The sequence below is a fragment of the Callionymus lyra genome, chromosome 2 (assembly GCF_982586985.1).
Source record: "Callionymus lyra chromosome 2, fCalLyr1.hap1.1, whole genome shotgun sequence".
NCBI lineage: Eukaryota > Metazoa > Chordata > Actinopteri > Syngnathiformes > Callionymidae > Callionymus > Callionymus lyra.
Genome location: NC_141819.1, coordinates 41,390,938 through 41,417,673, shown reverse-complemented (window position 1 = coordinate 41,417,673; position 26,736 = coordinate 41,390,938). Strand labels below are relative to the sequence as shown.

The window sequence follows — 26,736 nt, the reverse complement described above, 5'->3', positions numbered from 1 at the left end:
AGTATCTTAAACAGTTACACCTTTATTTTGACAAGAACATTCATCTATTTAAATGTTTAGACAATTATCCAGCGGGCCTCATAAAAATTTGCCCCCCAGGTCTTCAGTTCAAATGATGTGCTCTAAGACAGGGGTCCCAAACCTATTTTGGACTGTGGACCGGTTTAATGTCGAAATTATTTTCACAGACCCACATTCTGATAAAAAACATATTTGCATAATACCGAGTCAGCGAGAACCATGGTGTGTGTTTTTTTTTTTACAATAAGAAGGGCTTATACGATTTAAGAGAAAATCTGGTCAAATAAAAAATCTTTCAGAGCGATAGTAATAATCGATACAAATGCCACTGGCCCTTGTGGTTTGGAACCAGTGCTGTGAACCTTCTGGGGTAACACGCCTCATCTATGGAAATGTGAGAAGGACATACTAAAAGAAATTGATACTGTCTATACAATGAAGTCGTCACATGAATGAAATCCATCCATTTTCAGCTCAGAGTAAAGTAGATACAAGTGCAACAGACATCCTGACTTGTCATCTATTTGTGGGCCACTATCACGGTTTGTGGCCTCCCAGTCATTCTGGTTATTCATGGCTCTACTGATTAAGTTGAAGTGGGTTGTAAGAAAAGAATTTCCATGATCCATGAAGTCCATTCTAAAAATACATTTTTCACTCAATCACTACATCTACTGGTGTGATACAAAGTATATTTAGATATTAGAATACAGTACATATAATTTAAATATAACTGCAGCCATCCCTCTGAATCATGATCTGATGTCTATGAATATTTCTAGGTCGCATCCAGGCAGATGACTGAATGGCTTCGTCACATATTGTTTTAGATACGGTTTACATGAGATCAGTGCTGGATTGTAGTTATTTTAAACATTACATTTATAGAGGGAAATTAGAATAAAATAATACAGAATGACATTTATCTTGTATATCTCACCCTAATTTAGTTTTGATTCATTTAATATAAAAACCCAATTCGTAACATAATGGCGATGGCTTCAATTACATGAAGTAACAAACACTTAATATAGTTGTTTATAAGTATTAAAAAAAACAAAAAAACATTCACAACATACTTTTAGTATAATGGGGCCATTGCCATAATTAAATGTATACATTTTAAGCTATTAAATCCAATATATTTAGAAAATAATACATAAACGCTCATGTTGTAAAAATTTGTAATTTAAAAAACATAAATTAACTTTAGTTAAGATTCGCGTTTTTACATGTCACTTCCCAGACCCCGTAGCACCAACATGATTGGTCCACAAACAATGATGGCGCTTGTTCTTCTGAATTAAAATCGAGCTCAAAGCCTTCAATTCTATTGCCAAGAAAACGATATAATAACATATTTTACATCGTAGGCTTTAAAAAATGCACGTTTCTGTTGTTTATCTCCTCGGTGGTTGTCTTGGTGAGCGGTTGTCGTGCTAACTTAGCTATGTTGCTAACATAACTACTTCAAGACAGTTTGACGGTCCAATAACATAATATTCACGGTAAGAGTTTATACTTTTTATATTCTTTCAGCCTTGATGTGTGAAATACATTCACACTGTTTTTGTAATGGCATTATTTTAAACTACATACATTTAGGAATATAGCTGTCAGTTACGAGAGTTCAGTGTTGTTTCTCTCATTAAAAAAGGCTATTTTGAAATAATGGAGGGTTACTTTTATTGTGTTTACTCATATTGTGTTTACTCATTTTGATTCTGTGTAAATATATTTTTAATATGACGTCTAAGTTCATAGCATTTGATATGTACTTCCCCAGTCCTAATAAACCACCAGGACTGGGGACTGTGTTTTTTTCTTTACTTTTTTGTTTTATTTAATGATAAAAAAAATCAGGTTTTGAGCTAAGAGCTAATGTTTGTAGTAATTTAATATATAATAATAATAGTGTTAGAAAAAGTAATACAATTCATTAATCTAAAAAAATGTCTTAAATCAAATTGTCAAAAGTCAAAACACTTTGTAAAAAGATGATGGTTTAATTTAATTATATTCATTTTCTGTTTAAGAGCTGAGAAAATGCCTGCCTTCCGTCAAGTCGGGGAGAAGCAACTCCCGAACCCTGTACTATGCATGGCATGGTCCCCCAAACGTGATCTGATCGCATTGGCCAACACATCAGGCGAAGTATGTTTTGTACTCGAACTAAACCTCTCTTGTGCTGTTCCGTTAATTAAATGCTTATCTTGCAGTTACTTCTGCATCGTTTGGTCAGCTTTCAGAGGGTTTGGAGTTTACCGCCCAGTGAATGTACTGGGAAGGAAATCACCTCACTTGCCTGGAGGCCTGATGGCAAAAGTAACATTTGCTGGAGTTTGTTCACATATTTTAACTTGCTTAATAAACTTATGCTTTGCTCTCTCTTTGAAGTCCTTGCATTCAGCCTTCGAGATACCAAGCAGGTAGTTCTGTGTGGCATTGAGAAGGCAGAAATCCTCCATGTGTTTCCATTACAAGGTTTGGTGACTTGCATGCACTGGATGGAAGTAACAGAAGAGAACAGGTAATAAAAAAAGACTTGAAAAAATACATCTAATAACCTTTATTACATCTTATTTATGTTTCAGTGCTCTGAGCTCATTCTACAACTCTGAGGATGAATCAAAGCACTTCCTTCCCAAATTACCAACACTCCCCAAGAGGTGAGAAGCACTTATACACCTGTTATATGACCTTTGTTCACTACATTTCCATCATTATCTTCCAGTTATAGCACAACTTCAAAGATCTTCAGGTCGGTAAATGGTTGCATCATGTTCAGACGTCAAACATAGATGGTTAATTATCTTTTTTTCAGTGAGGAAAAGTCTGACGAGATCATGAACCTGCTGGGAGAAGTCAGGTCACTGAAACTTTTATCTTCATTCTTCAGGATTATACAGTGTTGATTTTTTCTCACTTGTTGTTTACTTGCAGACTCAACGTACTTGTTCTAGGAGGAGAAGAGGGATTTTTAGAGCTTTACGCTTATGGGATGTACAAGATTGCCTCTGTGACTATGGTAATTATTCTAGTATAAATCTTTGGAAAAGATTCCATCTATTGTTTGTTTATGACAATGGCAGGTTGAGAAACATTTTTAAAAATGTTTTTAAAACAAATGTCTTCATGTCTGTTTGAGCTTTCAATTATTGACAATGAATTGTGACACTTTTGTCTTGAGCCACCTGACAAGTTTATTGTCTTATTTCAAGATATTGAAAGACAAAACTTCCAAAAGTGTGAATAAAACATGTTTTTATTTAGTGTATTATATTTAAAAAATAATATATCCTAAAATAAAAACCCTTTCCTGTACTTTTCATGTAAATGTAGCTCATCATTAAGTCACTTAAGTCATTAAGTAATTTGTTTCTTTTAATTGTATTTGTATTGTACTTATTACATATTAAATATTTTGACTATATTTATATTATATAATTCCTAATAGAAAAAACAACTAATTTAAACTATTAACATATAAGTTATTTAATAATTCCAAAAAGTAATTAAATGTAAAAAAACAAAAAAACATTTAGTTTTTTAAATTCAACCATTCAATAAAATTAAATGATCATTTAATCGAACCATTCAATATTCGTATGACACTGATATGCATCCATATCTTACCCAGGTGACAGGAACAATACGTAACCTGAGTTTATCCAGCGACCTTCAGTCTCTGTCCCTCATCACAGAGGTCAAAGGTGCCGATCAGAGCACCGAGGTCTGCCATGTTCAGGTATGTGGCCTTTATCTGCTTATCGTTTTTATTTTTATTTTGCATGTTTACCAGTTTCTTCCTTTCACTTGTCAGTTGGACACCATGTTGCTGTCGGACTGTCTGCCTGAGGTCACCAGGATGGCGCGCAAGTTCACACACATCTCTACGCTGCTGCAGTACTTGCATCTGTCGCTCACCTGCATGTGTGAAGCCTGGGACGACATTCTCACTCAGATGGATCTGCGTCTCACCACGTTTGTGCAGGTTTGACTCCACAGTTGACGCTCGTCTTCAACTGAAGAGACACAAACTGATCAATCTGATCTGTTTTAGGAGAAAAACACAAACACTCAAGTTCAGGATGAATTTCTGGAGCTTTTACTTTGGGGGGAATACAGGTGAGATGTTTCCAAAGTGTTCTGCTTATGAGGTTACCATGTCCTATAGGTGGCGCTGTGTACATTTGAACCAAACTTTTAATGCTTTTCATGTAATTTCTCTGACATGAAATACATTATTAATCATATATTGGTATTTAATAGGTTATTAATACATGGATATTAAACAGTTTTTTACACTTATTTATTTATTCTATTGTTTTGTTTTTCAAAGTGTTGAACTTCAAAGTCTTCTTATCAACCAGCTGACAGTTAAGGTGAGAGATCATGAAATAATTTCAGACATTGCATAGAAGTGTATTGGTGACATCAGAATATTGAATAGTTGAATTTAACATTTTAAATGTTTGAACTTGGAATGTTTTTATCTAAATGTCGGTTAATTTTTTAAAGAAATGAATCGTTTTGTTAATAGTTCAATTACATTTCTTTATTGAAAGGTTGGATGTGTTATTATTAATTAATATAAATCAATATTTTTTTATATTGTAAAAAAAATGAATTTGTTAATTATTGAAACATTCAATCATTGGTTAATTGAAAGGTTTTGTATTTCAAATTAAGAAGCACTATTTAACTAACATTCTAATATTAAATTTAAAATGCAAAAATATATAATTTATTGGAATAACAAACTATATATGTTAAGAAAATAAAATTATTAAAATATTCTAAATTAAATGAAACAGACCAATATAACATTTCAATATGGAATTTATTCCAAATAAAAATTAACTGCGTAAAAAGGCATTTAAATAAAAAATGTAAAATGGTACATTCACTTGTTCACTATTCTGATGGCACTGATATACTTCCATACAATTGAGGTCTTTGCAACACATCTATGAATGAATAGCATATCTCTGTGTTTTGCTCAAAGGGGCTGAAGAAGCTCGGCCAATCCATCGAGTCATCCTACTCGAGCATCCAGAAGCTCGTGATCAGTCACCTGCAGAGGTACTTCACACCCACCACGAGTATCCTTGATGTAACATGAACGCCTTATTTCTTATCACTGCCCTTGTTCCACCGACTGCAGCGGCTCAGAGGCTCTACTCTACCATCTCACTGAGGTGAAAGGCATGTCCCTCTGGAAGCAGAAGTTTGGACCTCTTGGTCTGGAAGCAGAGGCGATAGAAGGTTTGCATCACTGAACTTTGTTTGTTTTTAGTTTTTATAAGATAGAAGCTCATTTTAGGTTGTTTCAGGTGCGATCACAGCAGTCGGTTCCTTCTCCTTGAAAGCCAATGAGCTTCTGCAGTAAGTTTATATATATATATTGTTTATTAAATGTTGAGTATTGTTGTCGATTGTTATACTTTATTTTTAACATTTAGGGTGATCGACAAGAGCATGAAAAACTTCAAAGCCTTTTTCAGATGGTTGTACGTAGGTAAGTGGTTACACTTTTTGATGGAAACAATTGAAGCTGGATTGATTCCTTCTGTCTCCACAGCCATGCTGAGAATGAGTGACGAGCACGTGCCATCAGAACTCAACAAGGTACCACACGATGACAAATACTTTATCAAGAATTTCACTTATTCCTGCATGTGAAGATTTTTTGGTATACAATGTTTTATTGAAATTGTTGTTTTAAAAAATAATTCAATTTAATCATTTGTTTATTGTATTTCAATTTTAACTAATTATATTTAAAAAATCAAAAGATTTCAGAAAGAATATTAAGTATTTTACAAAAGTTGATATTCCGATTTCCAGTAATACAATTATTTTTTATTTTAAGCCTTTTAAATTCAACATTAAAAGGTTTGCACTAATGTACTAACATTTTCTTAGATTTAATTTAAAAGGCTATGAATAAAAAATATTGAATTTAGAGCATTTCTTTTTTTCATTAATTAGAAATTGGAAACATGACTTAAAACAAAAACAAATGCAACATTTCAACATACAAATTATTGAATCCAATTATTCCAAAAATAGGAACGTTCAATAAAAAAAACATAAAGGACAAAATATAAAAATATAAATGTTTAAAATGAGTATTTTAAAACATGTGTAATTTTGCCTTGATATAAAAAAAAAGATTGAAATGTTGTTATTTTATTATTTAATTTGACACGTGTATTAACCGACCTAACCTTGTTTTTTATTTGTTTTTTTTGTTGTTTTTTTTACATTAGTAAAATGTCAGAAACCTTTCAACATAATCCGAAATTTTACCCTGAACTCTGCTGCATAGAAACAACGGGCTAAATGTGGCCCTGAGACTAACACAAACATGTAGTGGGCGACGGAGTTCTCTTCCTTTCCAGAGAATGTGATATATTTGTTGTTCAACAAATAGTTTCCTCAACTGTTTATGAACCGTCAACCAATTTCCCATCCATATCTACTCATCGTGCCACCGTTTGTATCTTTGTCTCAGATGACTCAGAAGGACATCTCGTTCGTGGCTGATTTCCTGTCCGAGCATTTCAGTGAGGTGAGAACGAAAATAAAACAACGTTGATCATTTTCGTTCAATTATATTCTGTGCGACAGAACGAAGATCTCTTCGACCGTAAAGGGAAATACTTCAACGTGGAAAGAGTCGGTCAGGTGAGGATAGTTTCAGTTGATGTCCACCTTTTGGTGTTTAAAAAAAATGTTACATGTGTTCTTCAGTACTTGAAGGATGAAGAAGAGGAGCTGGTCTCTCCGCCCAGCACTCATGGCAACCAGTGGTTGAAGTTTCTACAGGAGAGCAAACACTTGAAGGGTGAGCTGAAAGTTTAATTCTCACATGATCCCTGCTCTGACCTGTTTGAATAAACGTGTGTGTGTGTGTGTGTGTGTGTTACTAGAAAGCCCACTGCTGTTCCCTTCATACCCACAAAAATCTCTGCATTTTGTGAAAAGGATGATGGAAAACGTGATCGAGCTTTGTCTGCAGAAACCTTCTGTGAGTTTTCCCAACTGTCTGTTTATCTGGAGGAAATTGAAGTATGTTTAGATATTTACAATAACGGTGAAAAGGTTTGTCAGTCTCAACCCGGCAAACTTGGATTATTTGAAGATACCTTTTACCCTCCAGTAAATACAAAAATACAAGCAACAGTTGTAAATGTTAAGTCTTACAATGGTAGGTGGCATTCATTCCAAATAAAATGTCTAAATTGGACTTTAAAAATGATAGTAATAATTTTTCTTCATGACTGAAAGCAGTACCATGAAATGTGTACAAGGCATGTTGTATTTTGTGCAGAATAATCAAGGTTTAACTGTCTGAAAACAGTCTAGTTAATCAATATAGATGAGCTATTTTTCTAACATTCAACTAGATTGAATGAGTCTTGGAGGTTCTGAAATAAAATTAAACATTCACTTTATACTGAGAAAATGTAAAGAAGAAAGGACAAAATAAGAATATGATACATGTTGAAAGTAAAGATATTAAGCGATTTTTATAATTATGCCATTATAAAACAAACAAAATGAAAATCATTTATTTATTTTATTGGACACATATTTAATCTTAATGTAAATGTTATTTTATATATATTAAATCTAAAAATAACAAATCATACACCAAACATGTAATGTCTATTACATAAAGATGTTTATACAGTGAACTAATAATGAACAATGGAATTATTAAACGGCATAAAAAGAGTCATAGACCAACAAAAACAGTTGCAGTAAAATAAGTCATACTTTTCCTTGAAAGAGTTGTTCGGCCAAACGTTTTTCATTTCTTCCTGTCTGTTTCAGGAAGTCATCGGTAGATCTGTGAGGCAGGCTGAAGTGCTGCCTCTGTACACCTTGCCTGAGAGGTAATGTTAGTTATTTCATCATTACATGGTATTACTATGTGTTGTTAATTTCATGAATTGTCGTCACTTTCCAGTCTGGAAAACTCTCCTCGACATTGTAAACTTCCGTGCTTGTAGGTGAAAACACATCAACTTTCCTCTCTCTTCAGTAAGACAGAACGTTGACACGCTTTTAAACACACAGATGGAACGACAAAAAGGCCAAAATACACTTTGCAGTTTTCTGCATGCCGGACGTGTCGCCACGGAAACTCTACGTGCTGCGTAAAGGAACCGACCCGAACGGGTTTGTTTGTGTTGGTTTCTCACTTGCATGTGTCTGAGCTGCTCTAACAATGTTTCTGTGTTCAGACACGTCCCCAACAGTGTCGCGTCCATCGACCTGAGCCACCATCTTGACGGTGCAGACAACAACGACGCTGAAGCTCAGTGAGTCCACTTGTGCTCTTGAGTCGTGAGCCATTGTGACTTTGTGCAACTTTCCCTCCACAGGCTTCATTGTGTTTACAGTTGCCTGGATGCTTGTTTCTATGACGACGAAATGTTGACGGTCGTCCTACAAGGGACGGAGGAGGAGAACCGGCGCGTCCTGGCCCAGATTTCTCTCGCCTCCACCCTCGGCTCTGAAGCTGCCTTCACTTGGAAGCCAAAAGCTCGGTTTGTGTCTGAACATTTTGCCATAGAAACGGTTTTAAAAACCTTAAATTAATGTTTGCTTCCATCACTGTTGCTAAGGAAGAAAAAGGTTTTGTATATACTTTAGTTGTGAATTGACTCTATAAATTTTAATTTTATTGAAGTGTATCAGTGCCATTAGTATATTAAATAGTTGAACATTTAAAATGTTTTTTTAGCATTTATTTTTTTCTGAATAATTTCATTCAATATTTTCTATAGTGAAGGGTTTTTATTGATTGAATTCAATAATCTGTATATTAAAATGTTGATTTATTATTATTATTTGGAATAATTAAATATTTTTACTACACATAAAGATCAATATTTTAATAAATGAAAAATATTTATTTAAAGAAATAATATTTAATTATGAAAATGTCATTTGAATTCAACATTTATTTTTATTTGTAGCCTTTAAAATTCAGTATAAAATGGTGGCACTATTATACCAATCTTTTTTTAATCAATTTAAAAGGCCTACAAATGAAATAATATTGAATTAATTGAAAAAAAACAGAAGAATATTATTAAAAACAAATCCTACCTTTCAATATAGAATTTAATTTTTTTTTTTTTTTTTAATGATTAAAAAACAAATTATTTCAACAAAAAAATGTTATGGTAAATTCAACCATTAATGTCTATACTATACTATACTGATACTTGGATATATCAAGGTCTTTCGCCTTAATGTGAGGCAGCGAGAATTCTGACCCGCTCAAGTAGGAGAACTCACATTTCTCCGATCCTTAAAACTCTTCACTGGCTTCCAGTTTCTTTCAGGATCAACTTTAAAATTCTGGTTCTTACTTTCAGAGCTGTTCATGGTCAGGCTCCTCCTTACATCACTGATCTGATCCAGCCTTACACCCCAGCTCGGGCTCTGAGGTCTGTGGATCAGAATCTACTGATGGTTCCACGCACACGGTTCAGGACCAGAGGAGAGAAATCTTTTCAGGCTGTTGCTCCTAAGCTTTGGAACGATCTTCCTCTCTCTTTGCGCTTGATGGAGTCTACTGACTCCTTTAAGAAACATCTTAAGACGTTTCTATTTGTTCTGGCTTTTCCTTGAATTTCTCGAACTCCTGTGTTGTTCTCAGTATTATCTTGATCTTTAAAGTATGTACTTTTTTGAGTATTGTTTTGATTGTTTAAGCGCTTTGTGACCCTGGTCTTGAAAAGCGCTATATAAATAAATATTACTTACTTATTTACTTACTTTTTTCAGTCTTGACCAGCAGGGCGGCGACATACCTTGCCAGGGGCTGGTTCTGGGAAACCAATGGAGGGAACTGGAAAACATGAAGGCCCAATTTGTAGCCGTCAATGGAATACGCAAAGTGGCATGTGTTGTAAGTTGAACTTAAAAGAAAATAAATAAAACTGATCTTGGATTTTTGCTGACCTTTCAATTTCATGCTAACTTCGCAGCTGAGCTCCAATCTGAGGCACATTCGTGTTTTTGAGATGGATGTCGAGGACGAGGAGGACGAGGGAGCAGAGTCTCATAATGCCAGCACTGACCAGGATGGTTTCGAGACCTCCATGAATTGCGAGGGGCCGGACAGCAGGGAGGGCGAGGAGCAGAAAGCAGAAACGTCTCAGAACACAGACGAGCCACTGGAAACGGATGAAGCTGTGGAGCTCTGAGAACATTTCATATTTTGAACATTTGTCTCTTAACCATGACTCATAAGCTGGTCTCTTCAAACCATCCATGTTTATATGTCTTTGCTCAACAGTAAACAAACGAAAGATTACGCTTTCTTTTTTGATGAAGACTCTGTCGTCTCCTTTCTGCTTTTGTTACTCCTTATAAGAACCTGACCCGTCAAGATGCTTCTTTTAATCAAGTTGCTTAAAAAAACCTCTTAACTAGAAAAAAAACTAGACTAACACAATCTATATGGGTCTATATTTCTTATTCAGCATTAAGCTGAAATGTATTTTTCATGCACTTAAGGTTGTTTTTTTCGCTGATCATGCCATTTGATTTTTTTTGGTTTTTATCTTAGGATCAGTCGGTAAATATGAAGCAAACATTAATCCAGTCTGCTGTGCAAAATTATTAGGCATCCCTGGCATACATTACAGCTCTTATTACTTGTCTACTATCTCACCTGTAGGTATGTTTAGGAGTCCACATGTGCCCTGAACTGTACTTGATAATAATGATAAAACCTATTTTATAATAATTTCATAAAGTAATGTAATTTGACTTCAACAATTCTTGTATTACCTTTATTTTATTATCATTTTTTTAGACTTTCGATCAACACTTGTCTAGTATTGTCTATTTTAGAAAACACTAGCAGCAGCTACTAGGGGATTTATTTTTTTGCTTGCTTAGTAAAATGCATCTGCTTATTTATATACGAACACATCTTTTGAAGAAAAGTATCCGTTATTTGAAAATAAATAAATTGTAATTGAAAATAAAACGTTGAAAAAAAAAAATTGGCATCGAAGAATGAGCTGCCAAAAGACAAAACACATCAAATTGATGTTTAAATTACAGTTTAATGTTGTTTTCACATCCATTTTAAATACCATCTTAAGATGGTACTATTTTAACTCAACTTTTCTATTCCAACATTGTTTTTTCAATCAATATTTTTTATTTCCTATTCTAATATTTGTTTAATCGGCAATTTAAGCCTATATTTTTAGCAGTCATTCAAATCTAAACAATATATATTTTACCCTGTAAGTTAAAGGGATCAAACCACCGACTACTTGAGTATGAATTAAAAATGAAAATAGTAACTTGACGCTGCTTCTGTGATGTAAACAAACTCGTGTCGGACATGTGCAAGAAAAAAAGGTGTTGGTTGCGTGCACGTGCCCGACAATCAGCGCGATGACGTCACTGCTCCGGGACCGCGCCTCTCTCAGTCGGTGACGAGTGTTGGTGGAAAATGGCCTCGACGCTGCCCGAGAGCAGGACTCGCCCGAGGAGATGACGGCGCGGAGGCTCTCGAACCAGCGGAACACCGACGTGTCTTCGCCGGGAACATCGACGGGGAGCGAATAGAGACGCAGTGTGACCGAGCTCGAGCCGCCCAGGAGCCGCCATGGAGGACATAAACTCGAACATCAACGCGGACTTGGAGGTGCGGAAGCTCCAGGACTTGGTGAAGAAACTCGAACTGCAGAACGAGCAGCTCCGGAGTCGCTCCACCATGTTGTCCTCGACCGGACCCGTGTCAGCGAACAACAGACCTCACAGCGCCGGCTACGACTCTCTGTCCGCGGGGGTGTCGGTCGGTCTGGCCGGCTTCACCGGGGTGGGGTTCTCCGACTACGGTGGCGTGTTGGAGAACAACTGTCGGAGCTCCAGGCGCTCGTATGACGGCAGCAGCGGCTTCAGGAGGGCGTACGGCAGCGAGGCTTCAGCCGCCACCGCTCTCTACTCGGACTACACCAGTGGCTTCACCGACGAGGGAGAGACATCCATCCTGGACGAGGTGGACGTTCTAGATCTGGAAGACATGGACTGTCTGCACGAGGACGAGGACAGCTGGTGAGTGACAGCTGTCTTTCTCGAGTGAGGGGACTGTTGTGACTGAGGATCACATGTTGATCTGCTCACACCAGTGATGTGGCACTTTAGCGAGCCAGGGGGCACAAGTAGAACCTCGAGAAGAGGGAGTGGAGAAGTCGAAAACTGTTGAGGGTTTGTCACGTACGTCTAACTATTGCAGTATTTAAGTGTTTCACAGCAGTGTATCAATGTTTTTGTTTACTAGTTAGCAGCAATCGTTACGTCATCTACAGCTGAAGCAACAATGAAATCCCAAGAGATGACCCAGATGACTGGGGACGAGAGGATACTGTCGACTCCAGTAGCATTAAAGTGAATGTTTGGACATATTTTGGCTTTCAGTTCTATTCATTCAACACAGACAGTGCAACAAAAGTTCAGTCTTTTATAATAATTTAATTGTATCGAACTATATTGTATTGTGAGCTTAACGTATTTTACCATGAGATTAGTGTATTGCAACTGCCCTACATCTAATTCGGTTAAATGCCTATTCTTAAGTCCTCAAAAGACAATGAGGAGACTAATGAGATTAACCCTAACCAGGCTTTTTGGAGATCAAAGTTGTGTTTATAAACAATTTATTTAAATAAATATATTCATTTATCTTATGTATTTCACAACATAATTAACAGCCAAAAATAAATCTCCTCAACCATTATGGTCTGTAATAGTTATGAATAAAAGTTCCGATTTTTTAACATAATACAAATTAACATCTTAAGTTACGCAAAAATATTAACCTATTGTTTACCGTTTATTTTTCTTCGAGTGCGGGTTTCAAAACTGCAATCTCGTAAACAAATTGAGCAATTGAGCAATCTAGGCTAGTGATGTCAAAGAAGTAGATTGTAAGGGAGGAATTAAGGTTTGGTAGGTTAGGATGTTTAATAAAAATGACCGTAAATAAATGGTCTATGACGCAAAGATAAAAAGTACACGCTGCATAAACTCAAACCGTTTGAAGGATTTAATAAAACTGCTCAGACAGCCCCCAAAAGGACGTATGGTCACCGTGGTGATATTGCCTCAAGACTCCAGGATGATGATGAGGAAACAATGCTTTTCTACTTCACGCTTTAATGCTATCAGTGGCTGAGAGTCGCTCATTACAGACTTATTTACAGGAATTACAGCACAATCTGAGCTCCAAGACGTCTGGAGGGGTCAGCCAGAAGAGAATCTCACGGAGAAGCATTCTTTGTCAGAATAATCCCGACTGTCAGTGTGTAATCCTCTCAGTAGGAGGTTTTGGTGTATTTACATAATTGCGTTTTAAAATTTTAAGTCAGATTAGACGTGAAGAGAACAATCGTTGTGGAAACAGACACTGATCAGTAACCATTTATTCTAGTCTGTGGATGATTGATCATTCAAACCAAAACTACTTTTTCTTTATCCGTGATGTCCGAGTAGAACTGAACTGCTTAGAAAATTCCTTTCTGAAAGTTCTGATAAAAATGTTTTATTGTATTTATCATTGTATTAACATGTTTTTTCCTCTTAGTTTTTCTATCATATTTTGGCTCTCCGCTGCTCTTTTTCCCTCACACCAGTCACAGAGTTTAATGTGGCCCCTGAAGAAAACTTCTACTCAGTGACTCTTGGATGACCGTGCTCCTCCCCCTCTAAGGTCTAAGTCTAAAGAAAAGACCAGCCATCCTTCCGGAAAAAACTCATTCCAGCCGCTTGTAAGACCCAAAACTAATGATTAAAAGGAAAAGAGGTCCATATGATCTTCTGTGGTTTGAGGAGAACATAATGTTCTCTGTCAGTATTTGCTGACTTTAATGTGTTTTGAGAGTCAATAATTTGTACGAAACTAGTGACTTTTTATTTAAATTTGAGATAAATAGTTGGTAGGAACTTCAGCTTGGTCGAAACGTTTCATTGAAAGACAATACGTCCATATTTCCTGTTGATACAAGTGCAGGCGGTAAAGATAGGCTATTTAAAATAATCTACTCTGGCTTGTTATTGTCAAAACAACAAGAGAAATTAAGAAGTGTATTAATTAACTCAAGCTTTCTTGGAGGGATCAAAGATTTTGTGAAGAAAGGTCACATTATCGGAGTTAATCACGTTATTTTCCGTCCGTCTGTGTGTAATCTGGATCAGATTGATGTCTGGGATTAGCCTGTTGTACCTGGACCAACACAGACTCTTGTAATCTCTGAATTAGCTTCTTGTCAGATTAAAAATTCTCCTGAATAGATGCATCAGGTCCATCATCATCATCATCTGAGCTGGAATGAGAGGCATTGTTGATAAACAAAAGATGTGGAGCTTCTCCCTGGCGTGTGTCTGCACTCTCTTGTGATCTTCTATCTTTTATCGTGGAAAGCTTCCTGTACAGCTGCAGGAGAGCGGCCAGCTGCTGACTCACGTTCCTCTCCTGTGATTTCCCTGCCAAAGAGAACAAGAGTGATCCAACAATAGAATTGTCAGACGTGCACTCTGGGCCGCGACACACTTTTGTAGCTGCTCAAATGTTCATCAATGAGTCTTTCAATACTAGACTGCGACCAGAAACCATCAGTGAGTTTGAACTCTAACAAAATCTTTATTTCCTCCTACACATTCTGGGGTGCAGAGAACATGTTTTTCTACTGTGTATGTAGGGTTTGGGTGGAAAGTTGGGTGACATCACCATTTGTCTGTTGTTATTCTCTATAACTCCCATAAGGTCTGAAGGTTGACCCACCTCTGTGTGTCTCTGCAGGCTGTACGAGGCGAAACTAAACAGTCCACTTCAGAAGGCCCTGAGTCCAATCGTGTGGTGCCGACAGGCTCTGGACAATCCCAGTCCTGACATGGAATCAGCCAAACGCTCCCTCCTCCACAGACTGGACCTCACCATGTCAGGTAACAAGATGTCTCCACTCGTGTAGGATGAGTGAGAACTGTGGCCTCAGATTTATTGATGTTGGGCCTCAAACCTAAACTGTGGATGAAGTCAGTTTTTAGGAATCTCTAGGAATGAAGCGAAACTCGCTTTTTAAAACAGAAACAACAATAATAATAAAAGTTATATTATTAATTTAAACCAGGAGTGTCAAACTTAATCATGCAAGGGGCCAAAGGTTTTGAGCACTTTTGGTGGCGGGCTGAACAAAGTTTTATTTGCCAAACTGTTTGCCTTGTTTAGGATTAGGAGGATTCACGACCCTCAGATTCCGCAAAATGAGCACGATGAGGTGTGACTTGTCATCTGATCTGCAACCTAAACACACAATTTTTCACACCAATCTACTGAAGAACAACCATAAAACTGAACAGCACTGTACAAAAACACATAACAAACAAACTAAAACAAATGTATAGTCAAATGAATACATTGAAAAGTCAAATAATGAGTGGCAAAACCAATCTGTTTTTTGTGTGTTTATATGTTTGAATAAGTAAGTATAAGTCTTGCTATACGTTATAAAATATCCTACTCTCTTGAACGCACCAAAGCTATGCCGACATCATGGAATGCATCATTTGCGTGTGACAAAGCAGCGCAGAGAAAGTTAACATTTCTTTAAGTCTGCCTCACACACTTATGTTCTTACACTTAACTGTTTGAATGCAAGAAGAACACAGGAATATGTGTTTAAGGAATATGTTCTTTAACAGGAAAGCATTTAAATAACATCTTATTTAAAAAAGAAATCTGGATATAAGTATCATTTGATTGGATTTTTTATTTTTAAACTCGTCTCAAGTGGCCACGATGTTGCGACAACATGTTGTTTGACCGGTCTGTTGGACAGTCTTACTCCAGGCTGACTCCTGTGTTTTTGAACCATCTCTAATAATAGCAAGCCTGTCGCCGGCCTCACGTCCTGCCAGCTAAACTGAGAGAGGACGTTTCCATTTTGACAGTGGCATTTCCCCGTGACAGTGATGGAGAGCAGCAGGTGACTGACGATTGCACACTGTCAGCTTAGAAACAGACTTGGAGAATCAGAATCCTATCGATTCTGCATGACTAGCTGGTGTTGTGTGGACTACGTTTCATGTATGTCTTTGGGTTTGTTATTTTAAGTGAGCACAAGCTTCAGTGTTCGTGTCCTCAGATGACTCTGGTAACTCATCGACCTCCGTCTGCTGGTGTGTGACTCTGTAGAGACGTCCTCTGGGAGGAACAGTAGAGATGATGTCATCTCTGTAGGTGTGGCTGAACCATGATGTCATCCATAATGTTTGATCAGGAAACATTTATCATTTCAACTGGAATAAATATAGAAACAGGAATTTTACAATACAAAATTAAATAATTGAAAAAAATTAAATGAGATGAATAAATTAAAAACTATTAAACAAGATAAGTAAAGTAACTTGTAAACTAAAGTGAAATGTGTTGGTGCTAATTTGACACTTAATATAGCATTAATAATTAACCATGACCATTTTAAAGACTTGCCACGCCTGGTAACAGTTTAGAAAAGTGTATAATTAAAGAATTATAATGCCAAAAGGCAACAAATAATTCAGGGTTGTTAAATTAATCACACAAGGGGCCAAACAACGGTTTCACTATTGAGTTAGTGGGCCAGAACTCGTGTATATTTATAAAAACTAACAGGAAGTATTAGTTTGAATCAACTTTAACTGAAATCTTTATTTTTGGATGAATTGTCACTTCAAGGCCTTACCAGTGCATTCTGGGAGTGCTTGTGTTACCGCCCGCTGGCTAACAGGACTGGGATTGCCAGCTGAGTCAGCGTTTCTGAAACGCAAATATTTGATCTCGTCATTCACATTAGTTTTTTGTTGTGAGCAGTGACTGCGGCTGTCGGGTTTACGCCCTGTGAGCTCCCTCCGTCTCCTCCCTGCTTATGTAACCGCGCTTCAGCAGAAGACAAAGCTCTCAGATCAATGTCCAGTAGTCAGTACTTTAACAGTAATGGAAGCGGCTCTCGCTTCACTTTAACACAAACGTTTTGCTGCACCGAGTATTTGATGACCCGGTGAAAACATCAGCTGAATGTTTGAGCAGCGTCGCCATGACGACTGACCCAGCTGACCTGCTCTGCTCCTGACCACAGCTTCACTTGGTTCCATCACTTTTACTTCGTCAGACTTTGTCAAATTCCTGCTGGTGTTATTTATATTCCTCATGACACAAAGGCTCTCCTGTCTGCTCGCCTCTTGTGATTCTTCTCAAAACTCCTGCGGGCTTTTTATTATTTTTATAGACCTGCGTTCTTTTGCTCCGTCTTTCCAATCAAGTGGAGCTCGGTGAGAAGCTTTGTTGCAGCGTCACCCGAGGCCTTTTTTGTGGGATTGTTTTGTAGCACTGACTCACTGGAAGGTTCCCTGAGAACCATCACAGTCAATGGTGAAGTGGCATCACAGCCGTGGACCTGTTTCTAGGACACTCTTATTTTAGCTGCTCCCAGCACAGTGTCACAATCATAACGTTTGCTTGTTCCCGCGATCTTGTTCTTTGGGTCACTTCCCACTGTTCCATGACCATAAGTGAGACGTTGATCCACCAGCATACATAGAGCGTGCTATTTGGCTTCGCTCTTCTTATTCTCACTACAGATCGGTTTAGTCTCTGTATGTTGCCTACATCCAACTGTCGCTCCCCATTCTTCACTCACTCATGAACAAGACCACGAGATACTTAAACTCCTCCACTTGGGGCAGGATCTTATCCGGTTAACAAGAAGACAACATTTCATGCCAGGGGTGTAAAACTCACTCACACAAGGAAGTAGGAGTCAGATTTAGATGTTGTATTTTTGTTGTCATCATTTTTTGAGAGGGGCCACCTAAAATTACTTGGCCGGTCAGATTTGGCCCCCTGGCCATGACTTTAAAATCTGCGTTTTATATCAAAGGGGTATAACTTTCTTTATTTGTGCTCAATTTAAAGGTGAAGGAACCAGACACTGAATGCCCTTCAAATGTATTTTATGAGAGGCAAAATGCAAATTAAACACTTCATGTTTTAAAATGAAATTTTAAAGATACATATTTATCTTGGCTTTATTTAAGTTATTAAATTGCAATTTAAAAACCATGAAAAGTATCTTGTTGTCATATTCAGAACAGTACAGCATGAGAGCTTCCTGAACTGGTTTTTAGACACACTTTTAGTTTTAGCATTTAAACATTTAAAAGTTAATGTTCATGTTGATATTTTCATCTAAAAAGATGTCTTCAAGAGATTAAAATAAAATAAGAAACAGAAATGAAGGACGTCAACAATAAGAGTAAAACGGATGTTGAAGGAAAGGAATTTGAGGAATAAGGACACGGAGATAATTTCTCAAAGTTTGAGCCTCCAAGAATGAAAATACTATTGTCTTGTTTTGAATTACTTCTTGTTACAGATAGTATACATTTTGTTTGGCCCACGACTTTTACTGTTGGATTTCTTTTTTTGGCCCCTCGTCTTAAGGAGTTTGACATCAGAAGAGTTGTGGGTTTTTCGCTTATTTGGATTATTTTCTAGTCTTCTAGAGAGACCGGTTAAGATGAATAAATTACAATTTTTGTCTCTATTATGAGGTGTTTTCTGTAAGAAAAAAAATATATTTACACTCTTTAGGTTAAGGAAAAGATTTAACCTAAACTGACCGGTTTACTTAACTGAAACGAGCGTTGTGATGTGTCAAGAGTCACATACTAATGTTACTTAATTGAAAGAGTGTCATGATGAAAACAACAAACATGTATCTCATCATTTCTAAATAATGAACCAGGACAGATTGAGAGGATAACAGAGAGGAAGCAGATGATGTAATTACACAGTGTGTAAACAAACAAGTGCTAAAAATCTAAACCACCTCCTCATTCAATGATGTGCTGCTTGAGGTCCAGGATTCAGGAGTTTAAGAGACTCTGAGTTGGACCGCTGCTGCACAGACTTGTGTTGTGTTCTGTGTGGATTGTCCAGTGTTTCTGTCTGAGGCCTGCTCTCAGCATACGCCATGAAAGACGGAACACTGTGGATCTGTCACAAAGCTTCCGGCTGGAAACGGACACTGCAGAGCTTGTTGTTGATCTGGACTTGAAGCTTCATCATAGCGAGTGTTTCTACAGTCACTGGTCAGAACACACTGAGCCTCTATTGTCCTTCATGGCAACGACATTATTAAGTCTGCTGTCACTTCTTGCTCAATATACCTAGAAAAGCACTAGGAGAGTGCAGAACTCTGTCAAGCAGCTCAATTCCACCCAAGTAGTGCATTTATTTGAACAAGGTTGTTGCCCTAGATTTTTTTTTTCTCTTTACAATTGGATCCAGTGCACACAAACGGTTGGTTCTAGCTTGAAGTAATTCTGTGTGGTTTTTGTATGTTCTTCCCGTGTTTACTTGGGGTACTCGCTCCCACAGAGGTTGATTGAAGAAACTCTTGAATTGTCCGCAGGGAGCGAGTGTGTCTCTGTGTGTCCTGCAACAGTCTGTTGACCTCTTCAGGGTGTTGTTGCAAATGAAGTTGCCGTTGATCTTAATGTTCATTTGGAACCCACCATGATAAATACCCCCCTGTTGCTTCCACATACTTATCTAAATGATCATGTATCTCAGTATTATGTTGGTATTGTCTGCTGGCACTAGTACCAACATTTTATGTTGAATTTAAAAGGCTAACAATAAAAAAAAAAGAATTTTGAAAATCTTTTTTTTTTCATTATTGTATGAATTAACTATTGAATGAATTATGGGCAATATGATCCACTTATGAGCATATCTCTCTTGTGTATGTTTTGATGAAGAGTATTTCAAATGTACTTTTCCTTCTACAGCCAACAAGCGCAGGAGTCTCTATGGAAGTCCGTACACTCAGCAGGGAGGGTATGGAAGTCCGTACAGCACCAATGCTGCCAACAGTCCCTACAGCAGTGGCTTCAACTCCCCTTCATCCACGCCCAGCAGAGGACCCATCGTGAGACAGCAGCTGATGACTGGGAACGCAGGTACAACATCTGTGTTCACACTCAGTTTGTGAAAGATTATTGACCAGATGTGGGATCAACAGCACATCAGAGGAACACGGCAGCAGAGAGGAACCCTCCGCCGATCAGTCCACAGTCTTCAGTGGACAGTGAGCTGAGCACCTCGGAGATGGATGAAGACTCGGTGGGCTCGTCCACCACCTACAGACTCAACGACGTCACAGATGTGCAGATCATGGCGCGCATGCAGGAAGAGAGTAAGTTTTGTCCCATGATGGATGGTGAGGCCTCATGAAACAGTTGGTGAAGTATCACGATACACTGTCTTGTCAAAGATTATAAAGCAGAAAGCAACCTCTAGTGGTCTATTAAAATGAAGACACTGTATCATGATACCTCATCAGCTGTTTCATGAAGCCTTGTCAACACATCACTAGTTAGTTCATGAGAGTATGGCAGTGTTCTGATGCCGTCCTCGTGTCAGGTCTGAGACAGGAGTACGCCGCCACGGCGTCCAGGAGGAGCTCCGGCTCTTCCTGTCACTCGCTGAGACGCAGCAACTTCAGCGACCAGGAGTTGGACGCCCACAGTCTGGAGGACGATGAGGAGGCGGTACATCCTGGTTTCCACCTCAACACCAACCGCTTCACCCCGTCTCCCCGCCACTCCCCCCGTGCCTCCCCAAGGAACTCCCCCCGCACCCGCTCCCCCACGCGCTCGGTGGACTACAGCCACGGCCGCGGCTCGCCTCAGCCCATCCTCAGCCGCCTGCAGCAGCCCCGCCACTCACTGCAGGGTCACGCTCACGAGCACCAGACCAGCGTGGTGAAGAACGAAGGTAAACCAAGACATCTAGAGTCACTTTTTTTAGTTATTGTTTTCATTATTTTTGTAATTGTTCTTTTATTTATTCTTGTGTTATTTAATTGTGAGATATTGTTATTAATTATGGTTTGTTATAGTTTATTATAATCAAGGAATTTCTTATCTGCTCCCACAGAGAAACTGCGTCGAAGTCTTCCTAACCTCACCAGGCCGTCGGCGACCACCACAGTCCAGGCTCAGGAGCCGGTCAAGAACAGTCGCAGCTGTGAGTCCAACCTGCCCAACGGTGGCCCTCCTCGTCACCAGAACCAGTCTGCAAGTGAGTATGGAGACACTCGAGCTCCGTGGTTTAACCGCTTCTGCATCACCCAACTTGTTCACAAGCTGAGCTGGAAAACTTCCTGCTGGGCTGTTTGTGCTTCTCCTTCAACTCTGATCGTTCTCAAACCTCCTCTTCTCTCAAGAAAGCCAGTGAGCATGTCAAAGTTGTCTTTTCCTTTCACTAACATGGGTTAAGTCTTCATCTATAGCTTGGGAGCATCTGTCCAAGCCAGGGGTGTGAAGTTCCAGTTTTACTCGTGTCCTTGACGTCCATCATCTCTGTTCCTTATCGTATCTTAAACACGAACATCTTTATAAGTCACCACGACAACATGAAAAATAATCTACCTTAATTTTAAGACAACCTTTAGGCGGGCCTCATAAAATGACTTGGCAGGCCGGATTTGGCCCCCAGGCCTTTAGTTTGAGCTGTCTGCTCTAATCCCAGAGATGAATCCAGAGTTGAATGTTTCACGCTGGCCTCTGCTTTGTGATGGACCATTCTAGAGATTACACTAGAATATCTGATGGACTCTTAATCCGCCATACATGCATTGAGAGGATTAGAATTGTTGAACCTCTTTAAACCTGGACTGCATGTGGAGCTGCATCCTTCCTGACATCAGAGTCAAGCATGAGAAATCTCTCTCCTTCTCTCGCCCGCCACTGGGCGTCTTATAGTTTATCTCTGCCTCCCTCCAGCGCATATCTCTGGTACTGCAGCTCAGAAGAGAAAAATCAACCGTTTTTTTTTTTATTATTGTTCCTGTTTTTTCCAGCAGCCGCTAAACTCCCAAGATACTCTGCTCCTTCTCGATTGTCCCCGAAACCCAAACAGCAGCTCCAAACTCCAACTGCCCTGCGAGGTAACAGGAGGCTGGTAGACACACTTGGAGCGACTTTTATTTCAACCTTTTCTTTTTTGAGTAAAGTTCAGTTTTTCTTTCAACTTGATCCTCTTTGTGACAAGTTTTTCTCTTCAATGATGTCCACTGAAGGAATGGAGGTTTGCTCTCTTGAGGGATGATTGTCGCTGGTGTTATTTAGACTGATGTGTTGAGGCGTCATGAAACAGGTGAAAGTATCTTCATTCTGAAAGACCACTAGATGTCACTCTATACTTTATATTTTTTGTCTCTGATCTTCTAATTCAATGAAACCTGACATCATTTTAAGACTGTGTTGTGATACTGTAGTAACAAGTATATATTTGTAGTATTGTCAAGTACTTGACTCTGGTGGTGCAGAATTTACAGACCACATGACCCTTGACAAAGTCGTAACTACTTTCATTTGTTTTGAAACCAAAATTTGTCTAAACATCATCTTTAAAAGCTGCTGGAGTCGACTGTATCCTCTCGTCCTCAGTCATCGCCAGGATTCAGTCTGTAAATAAATGAATCTATTAAATAAATTAAAAAATTGTAAATTTAAAAAATAATAAAAACATTCTAAAGCTCTTTTTTATTTTAGACATTTCCTTGAACTATAGAACTCCCCAGAAAAACTGCTGACGTCATCTAAATGAACATGATCTATATTGAGCACCAAGTTGTTCAAAAATAATGGTTCCTTCATCAAAGCAGAGCCACGTCTCGTCGTTCCACTGCGACTCACTATATCCGTTGATAAAAGGAGTGTGAGGTTATATGTGGCGTCTGAATATGAGGAGATGAAACAGGAAATGAAAGCTCTCAGTTAAGGCCTGTCTCTGTCTCTGTCCAGTCCCTCTCTCGTGTTGCTTTGGAGACGAAGGTGATTTCAGTGAGTACTCACTGAGGCTTCATTTTGATATCGTGATGTTTGGATGTCGTGCTGTTCAAGATTCTGGTTCTTACCAGTGTTTGTGCTTCACCTCTATGGAAGTATATCAGTGCCAGCACAGAGGTACATGTTTCAAATGTTGAAGCTTTGATTTACTTCCAAGCATTCAATTGGTTTTTTTTTTAATAATTGAAATCTTTCTATATTGAAGGTTTTCGAAAATATATTGTTAAAATGTAGTATTTTGGTATTCCTAGCCTTTTAAATTTAATTTAAAAATGTTGGTATAATAATGCCCCATTTTCTTTTAAATTTAAACTTGAGAAATGAAAATAATTCAATTCAATTATTCAATAATAACAATGTATAGACAATAAGCCATTGCTCACTGTACAGCTCACTGTACAGTGTTTTGTTTCTTGCTCTTTGTTGAATTGCTGGGATCTATTTTTCCTTAATCAACTGTAGTCTTATTTCAACTGTATAGTGTCTTGAGATAACTTTGTTATGATAAGACACTTTAAATAAAATTGAATTGAATAATCCTTTAAATATAGAATACATTGAATTCAATCATTAAAAATAAATCTTTTGTATTACAGCATGGTGTCAATTTAAAAGCTCATTGGATTAGTCTGGTAGGACATCACTATCATACCAACATTTTTAAATTGAATTTAAACAAATATTCAAAATTTAGAAAATATAGTTTTGAATGATCGGAACTTTCTGTCCATCTATTTAAATATCAATGTATTTAACATATTTATATTTAGTATAAAACAAATTAAAACTTCAGTGTACAAATTGTCGAATGTAATGCTTAAAACACAGCTTCAACATTTGAACTGTATACAGAATATTCTGATGACACTGATGTACTTTAATAAATCCTCATACTGACGTCCAGAATCTTGTGGGGAAAAGTTCAGATATTTTCCCTCCATCTGCTCATGTGTTTGTTTTTTTGTGTGTTGAGATGTGACGAGTAAATACTCTTGATATCATTTCGACTTCATGTCGACTTCATCCTCATCATCACCACCAACCTCAGCTTCTCACTGACGGTCCGTCTCCTCTCCAGTTCCTTCTCCCAGTAAACTGCGGACCCCGGCCACGCCGTCCCCTCTGGCGCTGAGACAGCCGGTCAAAGCCACGTCCAACCCCGGTTCTGCCAACTCCACCCCTACTCGCTCCATCGGACCTCCACGCAGCGGCCTGCCCCGCCCCAGCGCGTCAGCGGGCGGAGGGATCCCTCTGCCCCGCAGCAAGCTGGCTCAGCCGGTGCGCAGGTAAAGATGACCGTCAGTTTGTAGACCCTTGAACTCTTGCATCTCCAATTCATGCTTTGATCTCTTTTAATAGAAAAAAAACAAGACATATGTTATATTCTACATTTAAGTCAAGTTGGTTTGCTTGAAACTTTCTCTTTAATTCAACTCTGATCGTTGAGACGATAACGTTTAAACTGAGTCACCCACTAGGGGCGATCATATGTTCACATTTCATTATGCCATTGCCTGAAATAACAAAAGTTTCTTAGTTTATATTCTTAACAAAATCACTTGCACAGTATTTAGTCAATATGGTGAAGAACCCAACATGTCTTATACAAGTTAAACATACATGAATAGTAATAAATAATGAGACTCGACAATTATGAATATAAGAAAAGAATGAACACATTGAAGAAACAAGACAGTTTTATATCAAAATACTTAAGTTTGTTGTCGTCCCATTAATCCAATCTCAAAATAAGTATCTAAGTTCCTTTTTTTTTTTTTTTTTAACTATTTCAGTGATTTTATGAACCAATCTAAGACATCCTTCACTGAATTTAATTTTTATTTACTTACATAATTATTAACTGAATCTACATTTTTGAATAGATAAGCTAAGAGCAACAAATTAGCAAAAACATTTACTTATTATTTATTGTCCTGCAACAACAAAACCAATAGTCCCTAAAATCATGTTTGATTGTGATCAGCAGTTTTGATTACAATCAGTTAGACTGATGTGAGATGGTGTTTAGGGACCGTCCTTCAATTAACAAAGCATTAAAAAAAAGTGGATGTCATATCTTCATTGCTCTTAAACAACAAAATCTATAACGTCCCCTCACTCTGACTGCACTCAACAGCTTTAATTTTGATTTCAATCTTACATATTTTTCAGAAATGTTTTCATGCAATATTTATTAGTGGGGTGGTGGGCTCTCACTGTCAACACTTCAATTTACTACAATGAACATCTAATGTGTCATGTGTTCATATAAAACTCTTATGAGTTTATAAAAAAAACTTTCACAATTGTATATTTTAAAATGTAATGTATATTTGAACATTCCGAAAAAAATACAATAAAATATTTTTAAATAATTATATGAAAAACAAGGCTTTTCTGCCCAAAGCTTTCCGTTTTAATTTCTTGTGTCTTACTAGTACATTCATATACATTTTCAAAATGACATTTCTTCCTATGGTGGACTTGTATATCTACATTGCTATAGTCACCCAGCAGGGGGCGCTCAATCTTCCCCTGAACAAGTGTTGTGTCAGTGTTTAGCTGAAATAAATGTGTGTGTGTTTCCATTGCTTGAGGAAGTAGAGTCAGTCATGTGATCTCACCTCTGCCTGGACGTCATCAGGTCTCTTCCTGCTCCTCGCAGCTACAGCGGCGAGAACTGGAGGGAAGGTTGTTACTGAGCTGCAGCACAAGGACGCAGACGACAAGGCACTTTATCTGTCCGGAGGATCCAAACGTTCAAGACACTTTGATCCCGACATCCATGGAAGTTAGAAAAGAGGAGGCGGCGTCTCCCACCTTGTGAGCTCCGGCTCTGGACACGAACCACCAGAGGTCCAGAGGATGCCAAAGAAGATCCTCAGCTTTCCTCCCACTCCTCGCCCGGTTCTGATCTCCCTCAGGCTGAAATGTCTCCACGCATTTCTCTCTGTGTGTGTGTGCTTGTGTGTGTGTGTGTGTGTGTGAGAGATCTCTGTGACGTCATTTTAGAATTTGTCTTCACCTCAGTGACACAATCCTCTTCAAATCAGCCGGAATGTACGCTTGTTTTGCTCATATTTATTCTCCTAATTTAACAATTTGACGTCCATCAGTATTTTAATTTTAATGCACATGTTGAACCTCAAGTAGAAGCTAATTTTCCAAAGTTATTTTTTTAAGTTTGGTGTCAAATATGTAGTTTTGTTTATGGCATCACTGTTGCCAAAGTTTGTGCCGGATTATCATCATCCATCATATCTGACGTTCAAAATATTTGCAACCTAAAGACAAGAGAATCGACTGTTGGGAGGTTTGGTGGTTATTGAACTAGTGCCTATCATTTGAAGTGTCACTTACGTTTGTTCACTCTGTGCCATGTATTTTTAAATTTGATTTGCTGACTCTGTGCTCGATTGGTTTTGCCTGTATGTTTTCATTTCTAATTGCTTTCAAGTCATACGCGCCTTCTTGTCTATAACCAATACCCGTGATGTAAATGCAATTATTTATTGAACAGAGAAATATGCCTCGGTCTGATCAAATGGTGACGAATTGTCAAGAATGTTGCAAAAAGTCAAAGCACACCTTTTGTGTGATTGTTTTTGTTATCAAGTTTGTTTTTATATCCACTGACATGACATTCAGTTTACCTGTAAATCACATTTCAAATAAATAAAAGATGTTTATCATGAGTCTATTGATCTTTTTCTCCCTTTAAATATGCAATATACATGTTCCCCTTTTCCAAAAACAAATGTATACATT

The 26,736-nt window shown here is 37.9% G+C and overlaps 2 protein-coding genes across 6 annotated transcripts; both read left to right on the top strand.

Annotated features, from left to right (window-relative positions):
* The first annotated feature begins 1,293 nt into the window (after positions 1-1,293).
* On the top strand, positions 1,294-10,385 carry anapc4 (anaphase promoting complex subunit 4). The gene is made up of 28 exons (XM_087785288.1): positions 1,294-1,529; positions 2,058-2,175; positions 2,241-2,346; positions 2,419-2,551; positions 2,616-2,690; positions 2,756-2,782; positions 2,846-2,890; positions 2,965-3,049; positions 3,662-3,769; positions 3,845-4,015; positions 4,085-4,149; positions 4,364-4,406; positions 5,030-5,106; positions 5,189-5,289; positions 5,358-5,409; positions 5,487-5,542; positions 5,606-5,652; positions 6,542-6,598; positions 6,658-6,714; positions 6,781-6,874; positions 6,960-7,057; positions 7,867-7,928; positions 8,003-8,041; positions 8,113-8,214; positions 8,280-8,357; positions 8,421-8,585; positions 9,835-9,958; positions 10,038-10,385. The coding sequence occupies exons 2-28, from the start codon at positions 2,068-2,070 to the stop codon at positions 10,254-10,256; spliced, it is 2,394 nt and encodes a 797-aa protein (XP_087641414.1). The 5' UTR covers positions 1,294-1,529; positions 2,058-2,067; the 3' UTR covers positions 10,257-10,385.
* Positions 10,386-11,491: 1,106 nt separating this feature from the next.
* Positions 11,492-26,663, top strand: slain2 (SLAIN family member 2). Of its 5 annotated transcripts, none has more exons than XM_087785282.1 (9): positions 11,492-12,129; positions 14,873-15,015; positions 19,903-20,073; positions 20,136-20,309; positions 20,537-20,890; positions 21,053-21,196; positions 21,978-22,064; positions 24,047-24,254; positions 25,634-26,663. In XM_087785282.1, exons 1-9 carry the CDS (start codon positions 11,681-11,683, stop codon positions 25,668-25,670), a joined length of 1,767 nt encoding a protein of 588 aa, XP_087641408.1. In that variant the 5' UTR covers positions 11,492-11,680; the 3' UTR covers positions 25,671-26,663. The 5 variants fall into 5 exon arrangements, with proteins under 5 accessions (XP_087641408.1, XP_087641409.1, XP_087641407.1 ...); XM_087785283.1 differs by lacking the exon at positions 21,978-22,064 and adding an exon at positions 22,924-22,962 and having other exon boundaries at positions 11,493-12,129; positions 25,613-26,663; XM_087785281.1 differs by having other exon boundaries at positions 11,493-12,129; positions 21,981-22,064; positions 25,613-26,663.
* The last annotated feature ends 73 nt before the right edge of the window (positions 26,664-26,736 follow it).